This window comes from Dendrobates tinctorius, unplaced genomic scaffold (genome assembly GCF_039654945.1).
Source record: "Dendrobates tinctorius isolate UK_male_01 unplaced genomic scaffold, ASM3965494v1 ptg000251l, whole genome shotgun sequence".
NCBI classification, from domain to species: domain Eukaryota; kingdom Metazoa; phylum Chordata; class Amphibia; order Anura; family Dendrobatidae; genus Dendrobates; species Dendrobates tinctorius.
In genome coordinates this window covers 1,359,356-1,385,929 of record NW_027361918.1, presented here as the reverse complement: position 1 = coordinate 1,385,929, position 26,574 = coordinate 1,359,356, and the positions used below count along the sequence as shown (strand labels likewise).

The window sequence follows — 26,574 nt, the reverse complement described above, 5'->3', positions numbered from 1 at the left end:
CCCTGTGTCCTGACTTTTCTCTCCAACTTGTTTTAGGGAGAAAATTCTACCCTCAATGCCGCAACTAGGAAATAGTTCCCAATCTGTAACATTAAAATGCCCTCATTATGGGATAAAAAACTTTGCCGGTCTTGCACCGACAAAGTAGTTAAAGCGGAGCAGCCGTCCCTTTTAGATGAAATTCGCTCCCTGGTCAGACAAGAGGTGCAGTCTTCCCTAGCGGCTTTTACTCCTCCGCCACCACCACCAACCCATTCTCCAGTAAAGAAAAGGAAAATACAGGTTGAAGATTATGAGTCTGACCTGTCTTATACATCGTCCTCTGGGAAATGGGAGGAACCCTTATCGCCCAGGGCCTCTGAGATCCTCTGACTATATTGAGGAGCTGGTATCTGCGGTAGGCACCACCATGGGGTTAGAAGAGGAACCAGAGCCTCAGTCCATTCAGGATCAAATGTTTGACAGGCTTAAAACAGAAAAACGCATAGGGTTCCCGGTGCATGCCAACATATTGGACATGATTTTGCATGAGTGGGAACTGCCGGAAAAACACCTCAGCACTCCCTCAGAAATGAAACATAGGTTTCCCCTGGAAGGCGATTCTGTGAAGTTGGACGTTCCCAAAGTTGACGTTCAGGTGGCAAGAGTCGCAAAAAGAACTGCGCTCCCGTTTGAAGATTCTTCACAATTGAAGGACCCAATGGACAGAAAAATAGAGAGTCTCCTAAAGAAATCTTGGGAGACATCTATGTCCACTTTAAAGGCTTACATCGCCTCCACCTGCGTTGCTAGAGCTCTGTTTCGTTGGCTTGAGGAACTAGAAAACCATATATCTCATGGTACCCCCAGGGGTGAGTTATTAGACTTCCTGCCCATCCTGCATAAAGCTACTGGGTTTTTAGCGGATGCCTCCATGGAATCCATTAGGGTGGCCGCTAGATCTCTGGTACAATACAACTCAGCCAGAAGAGCGCTCTGGCTCAAGATGTGGAGCGGTGACATCACCTCCAAGGCCAGACTATGTGCCATACCCTTTAAGGGGGAATATGTCTTCGGACCGGCCTTAGACGAAATCTTAGAGAAAGCCACCGACAAGAAAAAAGCTCTCCCAGAACAAAAGCCTTTCAAAAAACTGCTTTTTCGTGCCCCACAGACTCAAACCTCCCAAACAAGAGGCAAAGGCAAAACAGGGAGATGGAGCGACGCAAAGGGTAGGGGAAAAAATATTCTCGTCCCACAGCAGCAGCAGGCCCAACCAGAGAAGCAATGACTTGACCCGGTGGGGGGGAGACTGTCTCAAGATATATACATCAGTGGGAGAACATCACAAGTTCTCACTGGGTCCTCAATATCATCAGGGAGGGCCTATTGATAGAGTTCATCTCCTCCCCTCCACAGGGTCTAAAAGTCACTTGGCTTCCGACCCCAAAAGATCAGACAACACTGCGATTAGGTCTCAGAGGCCTTGTGGGATCAAACGCAATCTCCCCAGTCCCGGAATCAGAGTGACGTCAGGGTCATTACTCTCGGTTATTTCTGGTAACCAAGCCATCAGGCGAGGCCCGTATTATCATAAATTTAAAGGGACTGAACCGGCACATAAAATACCGGAAGTTCAAGATGGAATCCGTAAGGTCGGCCATCCCCCTGATCGGGCCACACTTCCTTATGTCAACCATCGACTTAAAGGACGCCTGTTTTCATATTCCACCAGAATCACAGGAAGTATCTGAGGTTTGCGGTACAGGGGAGTCGTCAGGTGGAGCACTATCAGTTCTACGTCCTTCCATTTGGCATCTCCTTTGCGCCAAAAGTTTTCTCCAAGGTAATGGCAGAAGCGGTGTCATTCATCCGGAGTCAGGGCGTCTGTATAGTGCCTTACCTGGACGACCTACTGATAGTAGCTTCCACCGAGACAACCCTGGAAGCCCAGGTATCAAAGACTCTGGATACGTTGAGTTCTCTGGGATGGATCCCAAATTTGAAAAAATCTCAGCTGCGGCCCTCCAAGACCAGGAAGTTTTGGGGGTTCTTTTGGCCTCTGCAAAACAAATGTCCTTCCTTCCAGACGACCACGGTCTAAACGTAGTGTCAAAGGTCAAGAAGTTCAGGAACATGAGATCCCCTACGCTCCTGGAAGGCTTGTTAGTCTTGGGCTCTATGACAGCGTCTATACAGTCGGTAGCCTGGGCTCAAGCCCACTCCAGAACCCTTCAGACCCACATCTTAGAAAACTGGAAAGGTCACCCCGGTACTTGGAGCAGGAAAGTGCACACGCCGGGTCGAGTGAGAGCCTCCTTAGCTTGGTGGATAACCCCAGAAACCTCTGCAGAGGCGTAAGTTGGAACCAGGTCCCGCTGACTACAGTCACATCAGATGCCAGCAGAAGGGGCTGGGGGGGCGATGATAAATCATATTCCGTTCCAGGGGCTCTGGGATCAGGCAACGAGCGGAAAATAGTCCAATTTCAGGGAGCTGAAAGCTGTGGAGGAAGCCCTTCTGGCGGCTGGCCACCAGATTACTGGACATCACATCCGAATATATTTGGACAACATGACCACAGTTGCTCACATCAAGCACCAGGGCAGTACAAAATTCAGCAACCTGAAAAGGATCTCCACTCGAATATTCTGTTGGGCCGAAAAACACCTGTTGTCCCTGACGGCGATCCATCTAAAAGTCACCTCCAACATACAGGCAGACTTTTTAAGTCGCCAAGATATCCACACTGGGGAATGGAGTCTAAACAGCAGAAGCTTCAGATTGCTGGTAGACCGGTGGGGCCTACCGAAAATCGACCTTTTTGCGTCTCACCAAAACGCGCAGGTCAAAGCTTTTTCTCCTTAAACCCCAGGGACAATTCCAGGGGAGTGGATGCCCTTGCCCTGAATTGGGACTTCCACCTGGCCTATGCCTTCCCACCAATTCCAGCCCTGGCAAAAGTCCTAAGGAAGACACGAGAACACTGGACCCCGACTATCTTGGTAGCCCCGTTCTGGCCAAAAAGAAGTTGGTTCAACTTGATGCAGGTAGATGGCCCGGTTCTCTTACCACCAGAAGACGACCTCCTCTTGCAGGGGCCTATTCTTCACACAAACTCTCAGAAGTGGAATCTAGTGGCATGGTTACTGAGGCCCAGGTACTGAGATCCAAAGGGTTGTCAGATCCGGTAATTGCTACCCTACAAAAATCTAGGAAGCTGGTAACCAACGCTATCTACAATAAAATCTGGGAAAAGTTTTCATCATTTTGTCTACCTGACTTAACAGATCCGCTCAGGCCAAATATGTCACAAATCCTAGATTTTTTTACAAAGGGGCTTAGAGATTGGCCTTAGACCTAGCACCCTGAATCATAGAATCATAGAATCGTAGAGTTGGAAGGGACCTCCTGGGCCATCTGGTCCAACCCCCTGCTCAAAGCAGGATTCGCTAAATCATCCCAGTCAGATGTCTGTCCAGCCTCTGTTTGAAGACTTCCATTGAAGGAGAACTCACCACTTCTCGTGGCAGCCTGTTCCACTCATTGATCACTCTAACTGTCAAAAAGTTTTTTCTAATATCTAATCTGTGTCTCCTCCCATTCAGTTTCATCCCATTGCTTCTAGTCTTTCCTTGTGCAAATGAGAATAAAGTTGATCCTTCTACAATGTGACAGCCCTTTAGATATTTGTAGACAGCAATTAAGTCTCCTCTCAGTCTTCTCTTTTGCAAACTAAACATTCCCAAATCCTGCAACCTTTCCTCATAAGACAGGGTTTGCAGACCGGTCACCATTCTGGTCGCTCTTTTCTGAACTTGCTCCAGTTTGTTGATGTCTTTTTTAAAATGTGGTGCCCAAAACTGGACACAATATTCCAGATGAGGTCTGACCAAAGAGGAGTAGAGGGAAATAATGACTTCACGTGATCTAGACTGTATGCTTCTGTTAATACATCCTAGAACTGCATTTGCCTTTTTTGCTGCTGCATCACACTGTTGACTCATATTCAGTCTGTGATCTATTAGTATACCCAAGTCTTTTTCACATGTGCTGTCACTTAGCCCTATTCCTCCCATTCTATATATGCTTTTTTCATTTTTATTGCCCAGATGTAGTACTTTGCATTTCTCCCTGTTAAAAACCATTCTGTTAGTTACTGCCCACTTCTCCAGTTTATTTAAATCTTTTTGAATCCTCTCTCTCTCTTCTCTAGTATTAGCTATCCCTCCTAACTTTGTGTCATCAGCAAATTTAATCAGTTTACCTTCAATTCCTTCATCTAAATCGTTGATAAAGATGTTGAACAATACAGGGCCCAGGACAGAGCCCTGTGGTACCCCACTTGAGACATTCTTCCAACTGGATGTGCAGCCATTTACGACCACTGAAGGTCCAGGTCTCAGTTCTCAGCTCTGTTTTTGACCAGGATCTGGCAGGACATCGCTGGATCAAGAGATTCATGGTTTCGGCCTTTAGAATAAATCCTAAGAAACAAATGATAGTTCCTCCATGGGATCTGGAACTTGGTGCTCCAGGGGCTAACAGGTCCACCCTTTGAGCCTTTATCCTCCTGCTCTCCTCAAAACCTGGCATACAAAACAGTATTCTTGGTAGCTATAACCACAGGTAGGAGAGTAAGCGAATTACAAGCCCTATCAATAAGGGAGCCTTATTTGCTGGTTAGAGATGACTCAATAGTCCTTTGGCTCGATCCTTCCTTTCCTTCCTTCTGAAGGTAGTCTCTGAGTTCCACCGTTTCCAGGAAATTGTCTTACCATCATTTTGCCAAAATCCAGCAAATTCAAAAGAGGAAAAGTTCATACTCTGGATGTTTGGTGCATTGTTCTCCATTACTTGGACCAAACCTGTCCTTGCAGAGTCGACCAGAATCTGTTTGTCCATTCCTCAGTCTAAAACAAGTGGAAAAAGGTGGCAAAGAGCACTATAGCCAATTGGATAAAAAAGCTATAGTGTAAGCATATATCACTCAAAATATGCCTCCCCCAGTGGGGATCAAAGCCTATTCAACCAGGTTCCCTTCAGTCTCCTGGGCAGAAAAAGCAGGTGCATCTCCAGAGCAGATCTGCAGAGCAGCAACGTGGTCCTCACTGCATACCTTCTCAAAGCATTATAGACTGGACGTATCATCCAATAGGGATCTAGTCCTCGGCCGAAAAGTTCTCCAGGCCGTTGTCCCTCCCTAGTGCCAAATTAGTTGGTATTCCTCCGTATATCGTTGTGGAATGTGACTAGATAAAATAGAATTAGACTTACCGGTAATTCGGTTTCTAGGAACCTTCCACGACGGCACTAATTCCCACCCTATACTCCTGGATAAAAATCTGGGAATCGGAAGGCAAACCAGTGCTATGATTTCAGTTATAAGTCACTGGCAGGTGGGAGGGCCTTTTAACCTCTCTGTGTTTCCTGTCCCTCATCAGGGCAAAGAGGCAACCTCCGTATACCGTCGTGGAAGGTTCCTAGAAACCGAATTACCGGTAAATCTAATTCTATTTTTTCATTTTCACAGTTCAACATTATAAAATTCTGTGCTCACCACACATTTAGATAAATTTCTTGAGGGGTCTAATTTCCAAAATGATGTCATTTGTGGGGAGTTTCCACAGTTTAGGCACATCAGAGGCTCTCCAAATGTGACATGACATCCACAGACCATTCCATCAAAGTCCGGGTTCCTAATTGTCACTCCTTCATTTCCTAAACATGCTTTGCCCAATCGGTAGATTTCCCCCACACATGGGGTATTGGGGTATGCGAGAAATTGCACAACAAATTTTGGGGTCCATTTTCTACTGTTACCCTTGTGAAAATGTAAAATTTGGGGATAAAATAAAATTGTGAATTTTTTATAAAGGACTTGTGAATTTAAGCTTCTCACTCCACATCTAGATAAATTCCTTGAGGGGTTCTGTTTGCAAAATGGGGTCACTTGTGGGGGATTTCCACTGTTTAGGCTCCTCAGGGGCTCTCCAAACACGACATGGCATCTTCTCTCAATTCCAGTTTTGCGTTCAAAAAGTCAAACGGCGCTCCTTCCCTTTCCATGCTCTGCTGTGCACCCAAACAGTAACTTTTCTCCACTTATGGGCTGTCAGCGTACTCAGGAGAAATTGCACAACAAATTATGTGGACCATGCTGCAATTGTGAAAATAAAATAAATTGGTGCTAAAGTAATATTTTTGTGAAAAAAAAGTAAAATGTTAATTTTTATTCCTTCCACTTTGCTTTATCTACTGTGAAGCACCTGAAGGGTTAACATACTTGAATGCGCTTTTGAGGGGTGCGGTTTTTACAGTGGTGTCACTTGTGGGTATTTACTGTAATATAGCCCCCAAAGTTACTTCAAATGTGATCAATATAAAAAAATGGTTTTGTAAATGTTGTTGGAGAAATTGCTGGTCAACTTTTAACCCTTATATCTTCCTAACAAAAATAATTATGTTTCAAAAATTTTCCTTATGTAAAGTAGACCTGTGGGAAATGTGATTTAGTGACTAGGTTGTGTGATAATGTTATATGGTTTAAGGGCATAAAAATTAAAAGTTTGAAAATTGCTACATTTTCACCAAATTTCCAATATTTCATAAATAAACACAAATCATATCGGACAAATCTTATCGCTATCATTAAGTACAATATGTCACAGGGAAACAATGTCAGAATCACTGGAATCCATGGAAGCTCCAGAGTTATTACCTCATAGGGACAGGGGTCAGAATTGTAAAATATAGTCTAGTCATGAAGGTGAAAACAGGCTGGGGGTGAAGGGGTTAACCCTGACAATCTCCGCTTCTTCAGTTTCATCTCAATTGTTTCATTTTACATCCAAACTAGCGGCCTGCAGAGCTGAAATCACGAGGACTCGTTCCTGAACAATGATTTCTGCAGCTAACTGTCTGTCTGTCAGGTTCGTGTCAGGTGTCAGGATGCCGCTGTCTATTTCTCCATGGAGGAGTGGGAGTACATGGAAGGACAGAAGGATCAGGACCAGGACGTCAGGAGGAAAAATGACCCAACGAGGATCGACCAGGACAAAAGCAACATGACGGCAAGAGTGTTACTCCTCGCCCTGGAGATAATCGACTTGTTAAAGGGAAAGGTGAGAGTCTCCCATGAGATCACTCTGATCTCTATTAATAGAACAGGACTGAAAAGATGGATAGAATCTGTGGTGATCGGCGTCTGTCACTGTACACAGGAGCACACGGTGGTGAAGAAGACGTCTGGGGACCGTGTGACTCCCTGTATGTCCGGAGGGCGGAGCAAGATCCAGAGCCCCATCACAGAACCCCTGCACTGCCCGACACCAGAGAAGAAGGTCCTAGACCTGGCCAACAAGATCACCGAGCTGCTGACCGGAGAGGTGACTGCTGGGAGACTGCACTGGGGGATTCTGGGAGATGAGAGGTGACTGCTGGGAGACTGCACTGGGGGATTCTGGGAGAAGAGAAGAGACTGCTGGGAGATTATACAGTATACACTGGAGGATTCTGGGAGAGGAGAGGAGACTGCTGGGAGATTATACAGTATACACTGGAGGATTCTGGGTGATGAGAGGAGACTGCTGGGAGATTATACAGTATACACTGGAGGATTCTGGGTGATGAGAGGAGACTGCTGGGAGATTATACAGTATACACTGGAGGATTCTGGGTGAGGAAAGGAGACTGCTGGGAGATTATACAGTATACACTGGAGGATTCTGAGTGATGAGTGGAGACTGCTGGGAGATTATACAGTGTACACTGGAGGATTCTGGGTGAGGAAAGGAGACTGCTGGGAGATTATACAGTATACACTGGAGGATTCTGGGTGATGAGAGGAGACTGCTGGGAGATTATACAGTATGCACTGGAGGATTCTGGGTGATGAGAGGAGACTGCTGGGAGATTATACAGTATACACTGGAGGATTCTGAGTGATGAGAGGAGACTGCTGGGAGATTATACAGTATACACTGGAGGATTCTGGGTGATGAGAGGAGACTGCTGGGAGATTATACAGTATACACTGGAGGATTCTGAGTGATGAGAGGAGACTGCTGGGAGATTATACAGTATACACTGGAGGATTCTGGGTGATGAGAGGAGACTGCTGGGAGATTATACAGTATACACTGGAGGATTCTGGGTGATGAGAGGAGACTGCTGGGAGATTATACAGTATACACTGGAGGATTCTGGGTGATGAGAGGAGACTGCTGGCAGATTATACAGTATACACTGGAGGATTCTGAGTGATGGGAGGAGACTGCTGGCAGATTATACAGTGTATACTGGAGGATTCTGGGTGAGGAGAGGAAACTGCTGGGAGATTATACAGTATACACTGGAGGATTCTGAGTGATGAGAGGAGACTGCTGGGAGATTATACAGTATACACTGGAGGATTCTGGGTGATGAGAGGAGACTGCTGGGAGATTATACAGTATACACTGGAGGATTCTGAGTGATGGGAGGAGACTGCTGGGAGATTATACAGTATACACTGGAGGATTCTGGGTGATGAGACTGTTGGGAGATTATACAGTGTACACTGGAGGATTCTGGGTGATGAGAGGAGACTGCTGGGAGATTATACAGTATACACTGGAGGATTCTGGGTGATGAGAGGAGACTGCTGGGAGATTATACAGTATACACTGGAGGATTCTGGGTGATGAGAGGAGACTGCTGGGAGATTATACAGTGTATACTGGATGATTCTGGGTGATGAGAGGAGACTGCTGGGAGATTATACAGTATACACTGAAGGATTCTGGGTGATGAGAGGAGACTGCTGGGAGATTATACAGTATACACTGGAGGATTCTGGGTGATGAGGAGACTGTTGGGAGATTATACAGTATACACTGGAGGATTCTGGGTGATGAGAGGAGACTGCTGGGAGATTATACAGTATACACTGGAGGATTCTGGGTGATGAGAGGAGACTGCTGGGAGATTATACAGTGTATACTGGATGATTCTGGGTGATGAGAGGAGACTGCTGGGAGATTATACAGTATACACTGAAGGATTCTGGGTGATGAGAGGAGACTGCTGGGAGATTATGCAGTATACACTGGAGGATTCTGGGGGATGAGAGGAGACTGCTGGGAGATTATACAGTATACACTGGAGGATTCTGGGTGATGAGAGGAGACTGCTGGCAGATTATACAGTGTATACTGGATGATTCTGGGTGATGAGAGGAGACTGCTGGGAGATTATACAGTATACACTGAAGGATTCTGGGTGATGAGAGGAGACTGCTGGGAGATTATACAGTGTACACTGGAGGATTCTGGGTGATGAGAGGAGACTGCTGGGAGATTATACAGTATACAATGGAGGATTCTGGGTGATGAGAGGAGACTGCTGGGAGATTATACAGTATACACTGTAGGATTCTGAGTGATGGGAGGAGACTGCTGGGAGATTATACAGTATACACTGGGGGATTCTGGGTGATGAGAGGAGACTGCTGGGAGATTATACAGTATACACTGGAGGATTCTGGGTGAGGAGAGGAGACTGCTGGGAGATTATACAGTATACACAGGAGGATTCTGGGTGATGAGAGGAGACTGCTGGGAGATTATACAGTATACACTGGAGGATTCTGGGTGATGAGAGGAGACTGCTGGGAGATTATACAGTATACACTGGAGGATTCTGGGTGATGAGAGGAGACTGCTGGGAGATTATACAGTATACACTGGAGGATTCTGGGTGATGAGAGGAGACTGCTGGGAGATTATACAGTATACACTGGAGGATTCTGGGTGATGAGAGGAGAGGAGACTGCTGGGAGATTATATAGTATACACTGGAGGATTCGGGGTGATGAGAGGAGACTGCTGGGAGATTATACAGTATACACTGGAGGATTCTGGGTGATGAGAGGAGATTGCTGGGAGATTATACAGTGTACACTGGAGGATTCTGGGTGATGAGAGGAGAGGAGACTGCTGGGAGATTATAAAGTATACACTGAGGGATTCTGGGTGATGAGAGGAGACTGCTGGGAGATTATACAGTATGCACTGGAGGATTCTGGGTGATGAGAGGAGACTGCTGGGAGATTATACAGTATACACTGGAGGATTCTGGGTAATGTCGGTCTCCTTGGTTGTCAGGTTCCTCTCCGGTGTCAGGACGTCGCTCTCTATTTCTCCATGGAGGAGTGGGATTATGTAGAAGGACACTGGGATCAGTATAAGGACGTTGTGGTGGAGGAGCACCGGCTTCTTGTGTCACCAGGTAAGAGGAGACCTCGGTCATTCCTTTGTGGCCGTTTCTGTGGTCGGACTGGCAGATATAATACAGCCTCACTACTGTCCCAGGCTTTACATACTCGTGTCTGTAATTTCCAGTTAGTATATTTGTTATTTTGTTCTTTGTGTGAATGTGCTCTGATGTGTAGTTTTTACATTATCCTTACATTACAAGGATGACTGCCTCAGTCCTAAGATGGGAGCAGAAATCTTTGCCTTCAGAATTATGGAAGAGGAGCAGGTTTGCTCCGGGACGTGGTCTGGAGGTCCAGGGGTCTCCTTTGTGCTACCCCTGATGATTGATGAGCATTTCTCAGTTACTGGGGAAGCAAGAACCATAGGAGGATCCCATATTCTGCACCTTCTGTTCCCCTGGTGATTGGGGGATATGCTTTGAATGCCAGAATATTTCTTTTAGATTCCCCATCCTGGATCAGAGGTGGGACATGGATGGGCCTTTACATTTAAAATTGTGATTTTAAAAAATGATATTTATTTTTATTTATAACAGATAATGCAAGTTATCGTTCTGGAGGAAACGTGATGTTATCGCTAGAATATAATGTCAAAGAAGATATCATGTGTCAGTCCTCAGGAGAAAACCTCATTACCCTTAATGTACATCGAAAACATTTTTGTAGACACAGGAGAAGTCACACAAGAGAGAAGCCGTATTCATGTTCAGAATGTAAGAAATGCTTTTCAGACAAATATCATCTTACTAGACATCAGAGAATACATACAGGAGAGAAGCCGTATTCATGTTCAGAATGTGGGAAGTGTTTTATAAAGAAATCAAATCATTCACATGAGAAAGGTCACAAAATTAAGATGCCATGTTCATGTTCAGAATGTGATAAATGTTTTTTCCAAAAAACTAACCTTCTTAAACATGAGAGAATTCAGACAAGAAAAAGATCTTTGTCCTGTTCAGAATGTGGAAAATGTTTTGAAAGTAAAGCAAAACTTGCTAGACATGAGAGAAGTCACACAGGAGAGAAGCCGTATTCATGTTCAGAATGTGGAAAATGTTTTAACGAAAAATCAAGTCTTATTACACATCAGAAAACTCACACAGGAGAGAAGCCGTATTCATGTTCAGAATGTGGAAAATGTTTTACTTTAAAATCAAGTCTTATTAAACATCAGAGAACTCACACAGGAGAGAAGCCGTATTCATGTTCAAAATGTCATAAAGTTTTTAAACATAAAAAAAGTCTTACTGCACATGAGAGAATTCACACAGGAAATGCATATACTTGTTTAGAATGTGGAAAATTCTTTATGACTAAATCAAATCTGATGAATCATGTGAAAATGCACACAGAAGAAAAGCCGTATTCATGTTCAGAATGTGGAAAACGTTTTATAGTTAAATCTAATCTTGTTACACATGAGAGAATTCACACAGGAGCGAAGCCATATACATGTTCAGAATGTGGTAAATGTTTTACTCATAAATCAAGTCATATTACACATCAGAGAACTCACACAGGAGAGAAGCCGTATTCATGTTCAATATGTCATAAAGTTTTTAAATATAAACCAAGTCTTACTGCACATGAGAGAATTCATACAGGAAATGCGTATACATGTTCAGAATGTGGAAAATCCTTTATAAGTAAATCAAATCTTATGAATCATGTGAAAATGCACGCAGGAGAAAAACCGTATTCATGTTCAGAATGTGGAAAATGTTTTCTATATGGATCAGCTTTTAATAAGCATAAGAGTGTTCACACAGAAAAAAAAACGTATTCATGTTCAGAATGTGGAAAGTGTGTTAATACTGAAGCTCTGCTAAGTGATCATCAAAGAGATCACACTGGAGAGAATCCAGTTACATGTAGCGAATGTGGGATCTCTTTTATATATGAATCAAGTCTTCTCAGACATAAGAAGATTCATGTTCGGAGCGTAGAAAATGTTTCTTTAAAGGAATCATTTCAGGTGAAACATCAGAGAAGTTACACAGTAGAGAAGCCGTACTCATGCTCAGAATGTGGAAAAAGCTTTATTAGCCAAGACAAACTTCATAGTCATCAGAGAAGTCACACACAGGGGGGAACTGTTTAATATGAAACATTGTTAGATATCTACAACTTTTTTTTGCAGTTTTACAAAGAATATACCACTTTTTTGTTTCAAAAACACTTATACTCACCTCCTGTGCCCGTGCTATTTCAGCGCTGTCAGCACTCGCTCTCCTGAAACTGACTTGAGGCTGTTACATCACATGAGCCCTGCGCTCAATCAGCGCCAGCTTCACTGTTCCCCGCATTCAGGCACATAAGAAATTAAGGCCAGGTTCATACTGCATTATAGCAGTTCGTTCAACGCATAGCGTTGGCCGAATGCGTTAACGCTACTCCCTGCCGCGATCGCATTATGCGATCCTGCTAGTGCAGATGGTTCATCTGCGCTAGCTGTGACGGACCCTCGGACGCTACAGACCGCGTCCGAGGGTCCGTCACAGAATGACGGCACATCGCTAGCGCATGCCGATTATGGCATGTGTTAGCGATGCGCTCATCTATTGCAGTCTATGGGTGCGTTAATGCCGCTAAGTAACGGATGCGTTAAACACAGCCCAAAAACGCAATATGGACCCAGCCTAATAGACAGGGAGCGACCAGCGCTGGCTTCCTGTTAATTACTTATATGTCTGAAGGCGAGGAGAGTGACGCCGGCGCTGATTGCGCGCAGGGCTCATGTGACGTAACAACTTCACGTCAGCTCCGGGGAGAGCGAGTGCAGACAGCGCTGAAATGGCACCGGCACAAGAGGTGAGTGTGAGTCTTTTTAATTTAACCCCTTAATGACCGTTAATACATCTTTTAACTGACCTGAGATATAAGAGAATAGCATCTCAATACAGGTGACAATCCAGCAGCTGTCGGCTGTCCACTATAGCTGACAACTTGCGGCATCAGCCACGATCTGTGTTGTCACCGTCCATATCTGTTTAACCTTTTAGATGCTGCTGTCAGTAGTGTCTACATCATATAAATATTTAAAAGAGTGTGGCTTCTCCTTCTTTATTCCCATCTGCACCCTGAGATCATGATTGTGTGGTCCTGATTGCCGTGGCAATTCACAGCCATATAGTGACCTTAGAGTCTGCTGTATATAGAGGCCTTAGAGTCTGCTGTATATAGAGGCCTTAGAGTCTGCTGTATATAGAGGCCTTAGAGTCTGCCGTATATAGAGGCCTTAGAGTCTGCCGTATATAGAGGCCTTAGAGTCTGCCGTATATAGAGGCCTTAGAGTCTGCCGTATATAAAGGCCTTAGAGTCTGCCGTATATAGAGGCCTTAGAGTCTGCCGTATATAGAGGCCTTAGAGTCTGCCGTATATAGAGGCCTTAGAGTCTGCCGTATATAGAGGCCTTAGAGTCTGCCGTATATAGAGGCCTTAGAGTCTGCCGTATATAGAGGCCTTAGAGTCTGCCGTATATAGAGGCCTTAGAGTCTGCCGTATATAGAGGCCTTAGAGTCTGCCGTATATAGAGGCCTTAGAGTCTGCCGTATATAGAGGCCTTAGAGTCTGCCGTATATATAGGCCTTAGAGTCTGCTGTATATAGCGGCCTTAGAGTCTGCTGTATATAGCGGCCTTAGAGTCTGCCGTATATAGAGGCCTTAGAGTCTGCCGTATATAGAGGCCTTAGAGTCTGCCGTATATAGAGGCCTTAGAGTCTGCCGTATATAGAGGCCTTAGAGTCTGCCGTATATAGAGGCCTTAGAGTCTGCCGTATATAGAGGCCTTAGAGTCTGCCGTATATAGAGGCCTTAGAGTCTGCCGTATATAGAGGCCTTAGAGTCTGCTGTATATATAGGCCTTAGAGTCTGCTGTATATAGCGGCCTTAGAGTCTGCCGTATATAGAGTCCTTAGAGTCTGCTGTATATAGCGGCCTTAGAGTCTGCTGTATATAGAGATAGAGTCCTTAGAGTCTGCCGTATATAGAGTCCTTAGAGTCTGCCGTATATAGAGTCCTTAGAGTCTGCCGTATATAGAGTCCTTAGAGTCTGCCGTATATAGAGGCCTTAGAGTCTGCCGTATATAGAGGCCTTAGAGTCTGCTGTATGTAGAGGCCTTAGAGTCTGCTGTATGTAGAGGCCTTAGAGTCTGCTGTATATAGAGGCCTTAGAGTCTGCTGTATATAGAGGCCTTAGAGTCTGCTGTATATAGAGGCCTTAGAGTCTGCTGTATATAGAGGCCTTAGAGTCTGCTGTATATGGAGGCCTTAGAGTCTGCTGTATATAGAGGCCTTAGAGTCTGCTGTATATAGAGTCCTTAGAGTCTGCTGTATATAGAGGCCTTAGAGTCTGCTGTATATAGAGGCCTTAGAGTCTGCTGTATATAGAGGCCTTAGAGTCTGCTGTATATAGAGGCCTTAGAGTCTGCCGTATATAGAGGCCTTAGAGTCTGCCGTATATAGAGGCCTTAGAGTCTGCCGTATATAGAGGCCTTAGAGTCTGCCGTATATAAAGGCCTTAGAGTCTGCCGTATATAGAGGCCTTAGAGTCTGCCGTATATAGAGGCCTTAGAGTCTGCCGTATATAGAGGCCTTAGAGTCTGCTGTATATGGAGGCCTTAGAGTCTGCTGTATATAGAGGCCTTAGAGTCTGCTGTATATAGAGGCCTTAGAGTCTGCTGTATATAGAGGCCTTAGAGTCTGCCGTATATAGAGGCCTTAGAGTCTGCCGTATATAAAGGCCTTAGAGTCTGCCGTATATAGAGGCCTTAGAGTCTGCCGTATATAGAGGCCTTAGAGTCTGCCGTATATAGAGGCCTTAGAGTCTGCTGTATATGGAGGCCTTAGAGTCTGCTGTATATAGAGGCCTTAGAGTCTGCCGTATATAGAGGCCTTAGAGTCTGCCGTATATAGAGGCCTTAGAGTCTGCCGTATATAGAGGCCTTAGAGTCTGCTGTATATGGAGGCCTTAGAGTCTGCCGTATATAGAGGCCTTAGAGTCTGCCGTATATAGAGGCCTTAGAGTCTGCTGTATATGGAGGCCTTAGAGTCTGCCGTATATAGAGGCCTTAGAGTCTGCCGTATATAGAGGCCTTAGAGTCTGCCGTATATAGAGGCCTTAGAGTCTGCCGTATATAGAGGCCTTAGAGTCTGCCGTATATAGAGGCCTTAGAGTCTGCTGTATATAGCGGCCTTAGAGTCTGCTGTATATAGCGGCCTTAGAGTCTGCCGTATATAGAGGCCTTAGAGTCTGCCGTATATAGAGGCCTTAGAGTCTGCCGTATATAGAGGCCTTAGAGTCTGCCGTATATAGAGGCCTTAGAGTCTGCCGTATATAGAGGCCTTAGAGTCTGCCGTATATAGAGGCCTTAGAGTCTGCCGTATATAGAGGCCTTAGAGTCTGCCGTATATAGAGGCCTTAGAGTCTGCTGTATATAGAGGCCTTAGAGTCTGCTGTATATATAGGCCTTAGAGTCTGCTGTATATAGCGGCCTTAGAGTCTGCCGTATATAGAGTCCTTAGAGTCTGCTGTATATAGCGGCCTTAGAGTCTGCTGTATATAGAGATAGAGTCCTTAGAGTCTGCCGTATATAGAGTCCTTAGAGTCTGCCGTATATAGAGTCCTTAGAGTCTGCCGTATATAGAGTCCTTAGAGTCTGCCGTATATAGAGGCCTTAGAGTCTGCCGTATATAGAGGCCTTAGAGTCTGCTGTATGTAGAGGCCTTAGAGTCTGCTGTATGTAGAGGCCTTAGAGTCTGCTGTATATAGAGGCCTTAGAGTCTGCTGTATATAGAGGCCTTAGAGTCTGCTGTATATAGAGGCCTTAGAGTCTGCCGTATATAGAGGCCTTAGAGTCTGCTGTATATAGAGGCCTTAGAGTCTGCCGTATATAGAGGCCTTAGAGTCTGCCGTATATAGAGGCCTTATAGTCTGCTGTATATAGAGGCCTTAGAGTCTGCCGTATATAGAGGCCTTAGAGTCTGCTGTATATAGAGGCCTTAGAGTCTGCTGTATATAGAGGCCTTAGAGTCTGCTGTATATAGCGGCCTTATAGTCTGCTGTATATAGAGGCCTTAGAGTCTGCTGTATATAGAGGCCTTAGAGTCTGCTGTATATAGAGGCCTTAGAGTCTGCCGTATATAGAGTCCTTAGAGTCTGCTGTATATAGAGGCCTTAGAGTCTGCTGTATATAGAGTCCTTAGAGTCTGCTGTATATAGAGGCCTTAGAGTCTGCTGTATATAGCGGCCTTAGAGTCTGCTGTATATAGCGGCCTTAGAGTCTGCTGTATATAGCGGCCTTAGAGTCTGCTGTATATAGAGGCCTTAGAGTCTGCTGTATATAGCGGCCTTAGAGTCTGCTGTATATAGCGGCCTTAGAGTCTGCTGTATATAGAGGCCTTAGAGTCTGCTGTATATAGCGGCCTGTTCAAAAGTCAGCGACTTTTAGGTGGTAAAAATCAACTTTTTCATTCCTATCATGCCACTTTGTATTAATTCCTGAAAAGTACCTGAAGGGTTAATAAACTACCTGACAGAAGTTTTCAGTATGTCAAGAGGTGCTGTTTTTCACTTTGGGGATTATCCAATATATAGGACCCCTAAAGTCACTTCAGACCTGGATCGGTCCCTAAAAAAATAATTTTGTAAATTTCCATGAAAAAATGAAAAATTATTGTCAGATTTTTATACCTCCTAAAGTGCTAACAAAATAAAATAACGTTTTACAAATGGTGCTGATGTAAAGCGACATGTGGGAAATATTATGTATTAATGTTTTGCTATGGTATTTCGATCTGAATTAAAGGGATAATCATTCAAAGTTTGAAAATTGCTATTTTTTTACATTTGTCAAATTTCTGATACGTTTTGTGTTTATTTATAAAAACTATCAACCTAAATTTACCATTATTGTAAAGTATATCGTGTCACGATAAAACAATCTCAAAATCACTGGAATTTGTCGAAGCGTTCCTGAGCGATCACCACATAAAGTGACACTGGGCAGATTTTTAAGATTTGGCTCTGTCACTAAGGGGTTAACGGGGGCAGTCTTTTTTCTGGAATGCACTGGATTTGCCGAACACCTACATTACATTTAGCTGAGGTCCTCTGTGACCTGGATCCTTTGAGGACAATAATTGTGGCCATAAGGAGAACAGAAACATGATGATTGTACATTTATATGTTGTGTCAGTTTTGATCTTCATACAAATTGTATTTAAGGATAAAAGTGATGGGATTGGGCAAAAAATAAAGAAAGAAATTTGCAATATATTTAGTATCCTGCATTATGATTTGTAAGCCGCCAAAGCCGGGAGGAGATCCGAAACATGAAAGATGTTCTTATACTGAAGTCTCATTTCTTCTGTTGGTTTCCAAATGCTAATTCAAGATATTGACCAGATATGCATCAATAAGTGCAAATTATGTCTGTGGGAGATTTTGTTTCCTTCTTTCCCATCTTGCACAGGAAGTCTTACATCCGCCCGCTGCAGCGTTATGGGATTTACAATAAAGCTTTGATTTGCTCCTTTGGTCTTATGTTCCATTTTTCTTTAGCCTTTGACTAGTGGGTCTACTGGTATGTTTACGGTGATTGCCATAATGCAGGGGTTAGAGTAAGCCGAGTGTCCGTCCTCCTGACGGCTTCGTGACTAGTTTCACCAGGGCTCGTTCAGACGTGTGCTCTGTAGGTACGTGTGCTGTTGTGAATTTGCTTTCTGGCCTACCTCTGGTTACTACTGAAGGTAGTGGAGCTGGTCATATTGACAGGGTTTGCGAGTTCTCTTTCTGGGCTCCCTCTGGTGGTTACTGGAGGTAATGGAGCTAATCTGATTAACAGAGGCTTGCCACCTGATAATGAGGACGATTGGAGATCTGGGGTTTCAGACTGGATTTAAGACAGCCGACTCCCTCTATCCCTGCTGGTGATTTTTTCCTGCCTCCTGAGGTCTTAGTTTCCAGCTCAGTCCCTGCATGCTCAGCTAAGTGTTCTTTTGCTATTCTGTTCACATTTGATCTGGTTTTGTCTATTTCAGTTTTGTGTGGTCAGCCGGCTCCGGCTGGGGCTGTGCTGAATTTCCATCCTTATGCTACTGCTTGTGCCAGTTTGTTTTTGTCCCTTATTAGATTGGCCTCTCTTTGCTCTGCTTTCAGAATATACCAGAGTGCTGATATAGTGGGCGAAGTCTAGTGACCAGTATTTTTCTATCAGACGTGTTGGGCATTTTTTGCAGGGTTTTTTGCGTGATTGCAGACAGCGTCTTTCCTTTCCTGTCCTATCTAGTTAGTGTGGGCCCCATCGTTTGCTCAGTCTATTTTCCTACCTGCGTTTGTGTTTTCATCTTGTCTCACCGACAGTATATGTTTGAGGACTATCTATTCCTTTGGGGTCTGCTCTGGGGCAGTTTAGATTTCCTCTTTCTTGCTTTAGGCCTAGTTAGTTCTACGGCTGTGCCGAGGCATCTAGGATCATCGTAGGTACGCTCCACGGCTACTGCTAGTTGTGTGGATAGGATCAGGGGTCTGCAATCCGCTTAGTTACCAACCTCTCTGGTTTTCTGTGGCTTAGCTTGGGCTTGCTCTCCTCGATGACCCAATCATAAAAGAATCACCAGCCTAAATTGCAGACTCTAGGGTACTCAAAAGAAGGAAAGAATTGTAAAAATAAAAAGTGTCAGAATTTTTTTATATACTTTTCCTCTTTTTCTCTGGGGCCGTAGGATTTTTTCTTTAATGGAGATTAAGCAATTGTCTGATCGTGTGGAGCAGCTCGCTGCTGAAGTGCGGGGAATTTCTGCTTATTTCGGTCAATCATCTGCTGTTGAACCAAAAATCCCTACTCCTGATGTGTTTTCTGGGGATTGGTCTAAATTTTTGAATTTTAACAATAATTGTAAACTATTTTTTGCCTTGAAGCCTAACTCATCGGGGAACTCTGTGCAGCAGGTTAAAATTGTCATCTCCTTGCTGCGTGGCGATCCCCAGGATGGGGCTTTCTCTCTGACACCTGGAGATCCTATTCTGACTAATGTGGACGCGTTTTTTCAAGCCTTGGGGTTGTTGTATGATGAACCTAATGCTATTGATCAAGCTGAGAAAACCTTATTGGCATTGAACCAGGGTCAGGATTCTGCAGAGTTATATTGTCAAAAATTCCGAAAGTGGGCGGTCCTTACTAAGTGGAATGACGATGCCCTAGCAGCTCTCTTTCGGAAGGGTTTGGCAGAAATCGTAAAAGATGATCTTGACTATTCTATGTCATTAGCCATTCAAGTTGATCGGCATTTACGTAAATGTAAAACTACACGTGAGGCGTTGTCGCCTTTTGAACGAACGTCTGAACCCATGCAATGTGATAGGGTTTTGTCTAGAGAGCAACGTAAGGAGTTTAGTGTCATGATCTGAATTTGATCTGACAGTTTTAAATTGCACAGGGTGAACTTTTTTTCCTTTTGGCAAGTTGCCAAAGTGACTTGACTGTCCCCGGTGGTGGTCAGTGGTATCGCACTTTAGGTTTAATGTGCACGTAATTATGAATCAGGTGTGGGGCTCTATAAATGAGTCTCAGGGTGTGCAATCACTGCTGGTGATATTGATTGATTCATTCTGAGTTTGTGAAGCCTGGGTGAACATGGAGCTGAAGAGGAGTCCTGCGCAGTCAGCCAGAGGAGACGAGTGGCAGCTAATGGTGTCTGCGGGAATTGCTGGCATGGCGTGGAGGAGTCGCAGTTTGTGGTGTCGGCGGGAAGTGCTTGCATGGCTTTGTGGAGTGGCGACTGTGGAGAGAGTTGCACTCGGCATGCTCGACTTGGTGGCCGAGAGCTGGACTCAGGCATGCTTAGAATTTTGGCAGAGGCTGACTCATCCTTGGGACTTTGTTATTGGACTGCTGCAACTGGAGATGGACTCTGCTCCAAGGCTGCACTATGGTGTAGGATCCAGGATGGTGATGGATCCGGGTGGAGGAGAAGACGCACGCAGGTGGTGGGGCTCTGTTGCAGGAGCATAAGCAGGAGCCTAAAGCTAAGTGGTGTTTCCCCTGTATTGTCTTCTTTCCTCATGTGTGTTGTTAGTGCAGTGGTGGGATTAGTCTCTGCACCAACCAATTCCCTAGTGAGGGTTTAGGGTCAGGGCGAGCAAGGGTTTAAGGTTCGCGTGCGGCGACAGGTGCGGAGCCTGTATAGGGAACGTTAGGAGTGCAGGGACGCTGGCTCAGGGGAGCTTAGGAGGTCTCCACTTCCCCATTCCCTATCGCAGGGCCCACCATTGTTAATGTTATCCAGGTTCCCCCTTATTATTTAAATTCGCTGTACTGGAGGTGGGGTTTCCAGAATTTATTTTAACGTGTAATACCTAAATTCGCCAAGTGGAGGCGGTGTATCCATCTGCACGTATTATTAATTAAATTCGCCACTGAAGGCGCTGTATCCAGGGTCACGTGTGTTATGGGTCCGCCTTGCGGTATCATCTGCGTCCAGACACACGTGGCCGTGACATTATCACCAGCCCTACAGTTTTTTTGTTTTTTTTTTCTGGTGAGCTTTTGGCCATGTGGAGTCCTGTGAGCAATTGTCAGGGTCTAGGGCCTTTGGCCATGTGGAGACCTGTGAGTAATTGTCAGGGTCTGGGGCCTTTGGCCATGTGGTGACCTGTGAGCAGTTGCTGCTGGGCTTCACTGAGGTGACTGGGAGCGGCATGGTGTTTAAGCCGCTGCAGCAGCAGTTATCTGGGTCTGGGGCCTCTGCTGAGGGAAAAAAAAAAGTGGCGGCTGTGATCTGGCTAAAAGCCCCTAGAGTCGCTGCTGGGGAGCGGGACTTGCTCATGCACGCGGGCGTACCCAGGCAGGTGGGAGGAATGGTGCCCCACGAGCTGCTTGGTATTTCCTGAGGTGAAGGGGTACGTTCCAGTGATGAGCAGACTGGTGTAGAGTCCATGGGGCTCACGCCAAATCTTTAATGCCGCCCCCTCCTGGTCGTGTGGAGGTGACCAGCGAGTGTATGTTCTTCCATATCTGGTCCCCTCTCCTCCTGGTGTGAGCAGCAGGTGTGCTGGGGGGGAGTAGGGACAAATCTCAACCCTCGCCATTAACCAACCCTGGGAGGCGCAGACCTCATGGTGAAGAGGGTTGGAGGGTGGTGACCCCTTGGTGAATAGCGGGGGTGTGAGTGTGGTGATGCAGGGGGACGCCTCTGCTGTCTAGTTCAGAATGAGTTCACCAATTGTGACAAACAAATGTGTGCTATGAACGTTGAGGTCCGGACCTGTGTGTGAACGAGCGTATATGGGTGCCACCAAAAACCATCTTGTGGTGGAAGTGTGTTGTGGAGCCTGATCAGCTCATAACAAACATACACATACATAAACTCGTTCCCCAGGTCGGCGCTGTGGAGATGAGTGGTGCCTCCAAAATGAACTTTATTGCCAATACCAGCGATGTATTTGTCATAAACCTGAAGTGTCAGGTAGTGGTGGGGTGAACTCAGGATCTGGGCGTCCCCGCTGTAGGTGTTTCCCTAATGAGGAGTGGTCTTGAGGGTCCAGAGGCCCCTCATTAAGGAGGGGGTGCTGTCATGATCTGAATTTGATCTGACAGTTTTAAATTGCACAGGGTGAACTTTTTTTCCTTTTGGCAAGTTGCCAAAGTGACTTGACTGACCCCGGTGGTGGTCAGTGGTATCGCACTTTAGGTTTAATGTGCACGTAATTATGAATCAGGTGTGGGGCTCTATAAATGAGTCTCAGGGTGTGCAATCACTGCTGGTGATATTGATTGATTCATTCTGAGTTTGTGAAGCCTGGGTGAACATGGAGCTGAAGAGGAGTCCTGCGCAGTCAGCCAGAGGAGACGAGTGGCAGCTAATGGTGTCTGCGGGAATTGCTGGCATGGTGTGGAGGAGTCACAGTTTGTGGTGTCGGCGGGAAGTGCGTGCATGGCTTTGTGGAGTGGCGACTGTGGAGAGAGTTGCACTCGGCATGCTCGACTTGGTGGCCGAGAGCTGGACTCAGGCATGCTTAGAATTTTGGCAGAGGCTGACTCATCCTTGGGACTTTGTTATTGGACTGCTGCAACTGGAGATGGACTCTGCTCCAAGGCTGCACTATGGTGTAGGATCCAGGATGGTGATGGATCCGGGTGGAGGAGAAGACGCACGCAGGTGGTGGGGCTCTGTTGCAGGAGCATAAGCACAGAGCCTAAAGCTAAGTGGTGTTTCCCCTGTATTGTCTTCTTTCCTCATGTGTGTTGTTAGTGCAGTGGTGGGATTAGTCTCCGCACCAACCAATTCCCTAGTGAGGGTTTAGGGTCAGGGCGAGCAAGGGTTTAAGGTTCGCGTGCAGCGACAGGTGCGGAGCCTGTATAGGGAACGTTAGGAGTGCAGGGACGCTGGCTCAGGGGAGCTTAGGAGGTCTCCACTTCCCCATTCCCTATCGCAGGGCCCACCATTGTTAATGTTATCCAGGTTCCCCCTTATTATTTAAATTCGCTGTACTGGAGGCGGGGTTTCCAGAATTTATTTTAACGTGTAATACCTAAATTCGCCAGGTGGAGGGGGTGTATCCATCTGCACGTATTATTTAAATTCGCCACTGGAGGCGCTGTATCCAGGGTCACGTGTGTTATGGGTCCACCTTGCGGTATCATCTGCGTCCAGACACACGTGACCGTGACATTTAGAAGGTGTAATAAGCTGGGTTTTTTTCTGTGGAGACGCCTCTCATACTATTTCTGTCTGCCCTAAACGAGAAAAACGTTTTGCTCACATATTTGCCGTGGGCAGTGTACAGCCTAAGTTCCTTTTGGCAATTACTATGATCTGCTCCTTGTCTACATTTTCCGCTAAGGCTACTTTCACACATCAGGTTTTCGCCGTCAGGCGCGTTCTGGCGTCGCGCCGGATCCGGCAAATGTTTTGTAAAACCGGATGTGACGGATCCGGTTTTCTGCCGGATCCGTCTTGCGCATGACAGCCAAAACTGGATCCGTCTCATCCGGTTCATCCGGTTTTCGATCCGATTTTCGACGGATTACGCCGGATCCGGTTTTTAAAAAGGCCACTTGTGGCCTTCCGAACGGGATTGGCTACTGAAAAACTATATATACCGTGTTCCTACAGCCCTTCTTTGACAGGTTGGAGAGGAGAAAGTGCAGGTTGGAGAGAAGAGCAAGTTACTGGCGAAGATGGATGTTGTGATTGGAAATATTTTGAAGAATTTGGTGGATTTTACAGCGGAGGCGAATCGTTTGAGGGTGATTGTTCTGGAGGAGAGAGCGAGACAGCAGCGCATCAGGCATCGTAGACGACGTTTGTGGATCCACCCATCACAGCCAAGAGAATGACGCGTGGGGTCTATTCTACTCTCTGCATGGACCTTAGACGAAACCCGGAGAAATTTTTTGGATATGTTCGGATGAAAATGGAGAATTTTGATTACTTGGTGGAGCGCATTGCACACCTCATAAGAAAATCGGACACCTATTGCCGCTTCTCTATTTCACCCGCAGAGCGTCTGATGGTGACTTTAAGGTAAGCCACATTTATTGGATGTGATCGCATCAGAGCACACTTTCACTGCAATCTTGTTGGTGGTAGTTTGTATCTCCAAGTGTTATAGGTCAGTTTTGGTATGTAATGCTGTGATTTTAAACTAATTGATTGTTTTTTAATTCCCCACAGATTTCTTGCAACTGGAGAATCCCTTTCGTCACTGCATTTCCAGTACAGACTCGGGATTTCCACCATATCTGGAATTGTGAAGTACACATGCCGTGCACTGTGGGACTCCTTAGCTGAAGAGTTTTTACCAGAGCCCACAACAGAGAGGTGGATTGAAATTTCAGAAAAGTTTCCACAGATATGTCAGTTTCCCAACTGCTTGGGCGCTGTGGACGGGAAACATATCCGCATTGTAAAGCCAGCTGGATCGGGATCGGAATATTTCAATTACAAGAAATATTTTTCAATTGTCCTCATGGCCATCGCTGACGCGGAATACAAATTTATTGCTGTTGATATTGGGGCCTATGGCCGCTCCAATGACTCTCAAGTTTTCAAACTGTCTGCCATGGGGCGTAAACTGTATGGAAACACCTTCCAGTTCCCACCACCTAGACCGCTGCCGCAAACATCTGGTCCACCTATGCCATTTGTCTGTGTAGGGGATGAAGCCTTCCAGCTGTCAGAACACCTTTTGAAACCATACGGTAGCAGAGGATTGTCAAGAACAAAACGCATTTTTAATTACCGCCTCACAAGAGCAAGAAGAATGGTTGAATGTACCTTTGGTATTCTGACAGCCAAATGGCGGGTCCTATTGACTGCGATCAACCTCAAGACAGAAACTGTGGACAAGGTGATCAAAGCTTGCGTGGTACTCCACAATTTTGTTATCTGCAAGGAACCCATTTCCATTGAGGACACCTCTGAAGAAACCACCTTGCAAGATTACCATGACATTACCACTAGAAGTTCTGTGACGGTTTCAGTAATGAGGGACAATTTTGCACTATACTTTGTCACCTCAAGGCAGAGTACACTGGCAGGATGACAGAGTGTGAAAGATTTGTGCCCTAACCAAACTTGTGTACCTTCTGTACCAACAGTATATACCTTTGCCAACCAAAGTTGGCTATCTTGTCATGGTCTCTATTTTTAGCTTTAGGCCACAGGTGTGTACCTGGTTGTGTTTGATACAAAGTATTTCACCTTTTAACAAAAGTTGTGTACATTGTTAGGAAATCACCAACAATAAACACAACTTTTTAGGTGAAATACTTTGCTTCAAACACAACCAGGAACACAACTGTGGCAAAAAGCTAAAATTTATTTACCTTTTACCCACAGTTATATACCCGGTTTTGAATACCTTTTTACCTTTTAAATACCCTGTATTTAACCTTTTTTTTTTTTTTAACATATTTCGCCGCAGAAAGAAATCACAGACAACCAGTGTAAACAATAATTTAACTTTTATTGAAAAAAATTTTTTTTGAGTAAACTGTTTTTAAATTTAAATAAACTTTTTTAATAAAGCTTTGAAACCATATAACTGGTCATTTTTATTAAAATACACACATTATAAATTTGTGTAGTGTGGGGTCGAAATACGGCTGGAGGGGCTGCGGGACACTTCGACACTGGGAGTGTGGAGAGAGGACTGGGATCATGGTGGGGAAGGAACAGTTAGAGGTGAAGGTGTGGAAAAAGCTAGAGAATGGGTGTACATGTGGGAGGCAGAAGAGGTGGTGGGTGGTGGAGTGGAGGGTTGGGCAGGGACTGTAGGAGCAGATGATGTGGATGGAAAGTGGTACGGGGAAGGAGTTTGGTATGGGGAAGGAGTTTGGTACGGGGCAGGTTGCTGGAAGTGGGGAGATGTCTGGTAATGGGGAGGTTGCTGGTACTGGGGAGGTTGCTGGTATGTAATAGGAGGGGGAGGATGGAAAGTGGCTGGAGGGGGTGCAGGTGGAGGAACTACTGGGGTGGGAGGAGGAAGTTGGGAGGTAACGTGCTGGAGAGCACCGTGGCACGAATGCATTACATGCATCTGCTGGCTAGGAGAGAGCGTTTCCATGCGCTCCACAACAGACCTGAAAAAGGTGTGGTTTGGCGAAGCTCTTGCTTCTGAATGCATGGTTTGCAGAAGTGTCTTCACCTCCAGAATGCTGGAGTTGATCTGCTGAAAGCCTGCGGAGATTTGCTCTGACAAGACTTTTAGACAGTTCTGGAAAGATGCATTCAGATGCAAGAACTCTGGCGCATATGTCTTTTCCTGACCCCTCTGCCGCTGCCACCCAGTACCCGCAGGTGTACTAGAGGTGGCAGGGGCAGAAGGGTGGGGTAAAAGGAAAGCGATCTCACCAGCAGCTCCATGTAATGTTGTCGGCCACGATGCTCCGGTGCTGGTGGATGGGACAGATGGGTCTAATGTGTGGGAAGGTGCAGATGAACCGGGGCGGTCGAAGTGTCCCTCGGTGCCGGTCTCCTCAGGGATCGCCTCAGAAGGGTCCAACCGTGCAGGCTCCCGAGTGCTGATCACCGTGCTGTGGAATAAAGAGAAAAAAAAACAATTAAAATACTGACATGGTATGGCCCTGGCTGAAAAATTTTTTTTTACATCTAAACATTTTTTTTTTTACATGTGGTGTGTAATATTTACCTTCTGGTGACCATTGTATCCCGCAGGAACGACAGAGCTCATGCGTACTTGTACTTGCTCCTGCGTCCTCCAGATCCACTCGGGGCCCGCATCTCTTTATTGAACTCCTTCTTGAAACGATCCCTCACAGACCGCCACCGCTTCACAATTCTCTCCCCTGAAACGAGAAAGGACAAAGTGG

General features: G+C 45.6%; 1 protein-coding gene across 3 annotated transcripts in view; it reads left to right on the top strand.

Moving 5' to 3' along the window:
* Positions 1–26,574, top strand: part of LOC141065324 (uncharacterized) — a 242,747-nt gene that overhangs the window by 82,806 nt on the left and 133,367 nt on the right. Inside the window, exons 4-7 of one of the 3 annotated variants that reach the window (XM_073557752.1) lie at positions 6,912–7,103; positions 7,203–7,367; positions 10,125–10,248; positions 10,774–12,630. In XM_073557752.1, coding sequence (XP_073413853.1) covers positions 6,912–7,103; positions 7,203–7,367; positions 10,125–10,248; positions 10,774–12,338 — 2,046 coding nt within the window. In that variant the 3' untranslated portion in view covers positions 12,339–12,630. Of the gene's footprint in view, positions 1–6,911; positions 7,368–10,124; positions 10,249–10,773; positions 12,631–26,574 lie in introns of those variants that run through there. The other 2 variants (XM_073557750.1, XM_073557749.1) reach the window with 2 other exon arrangements.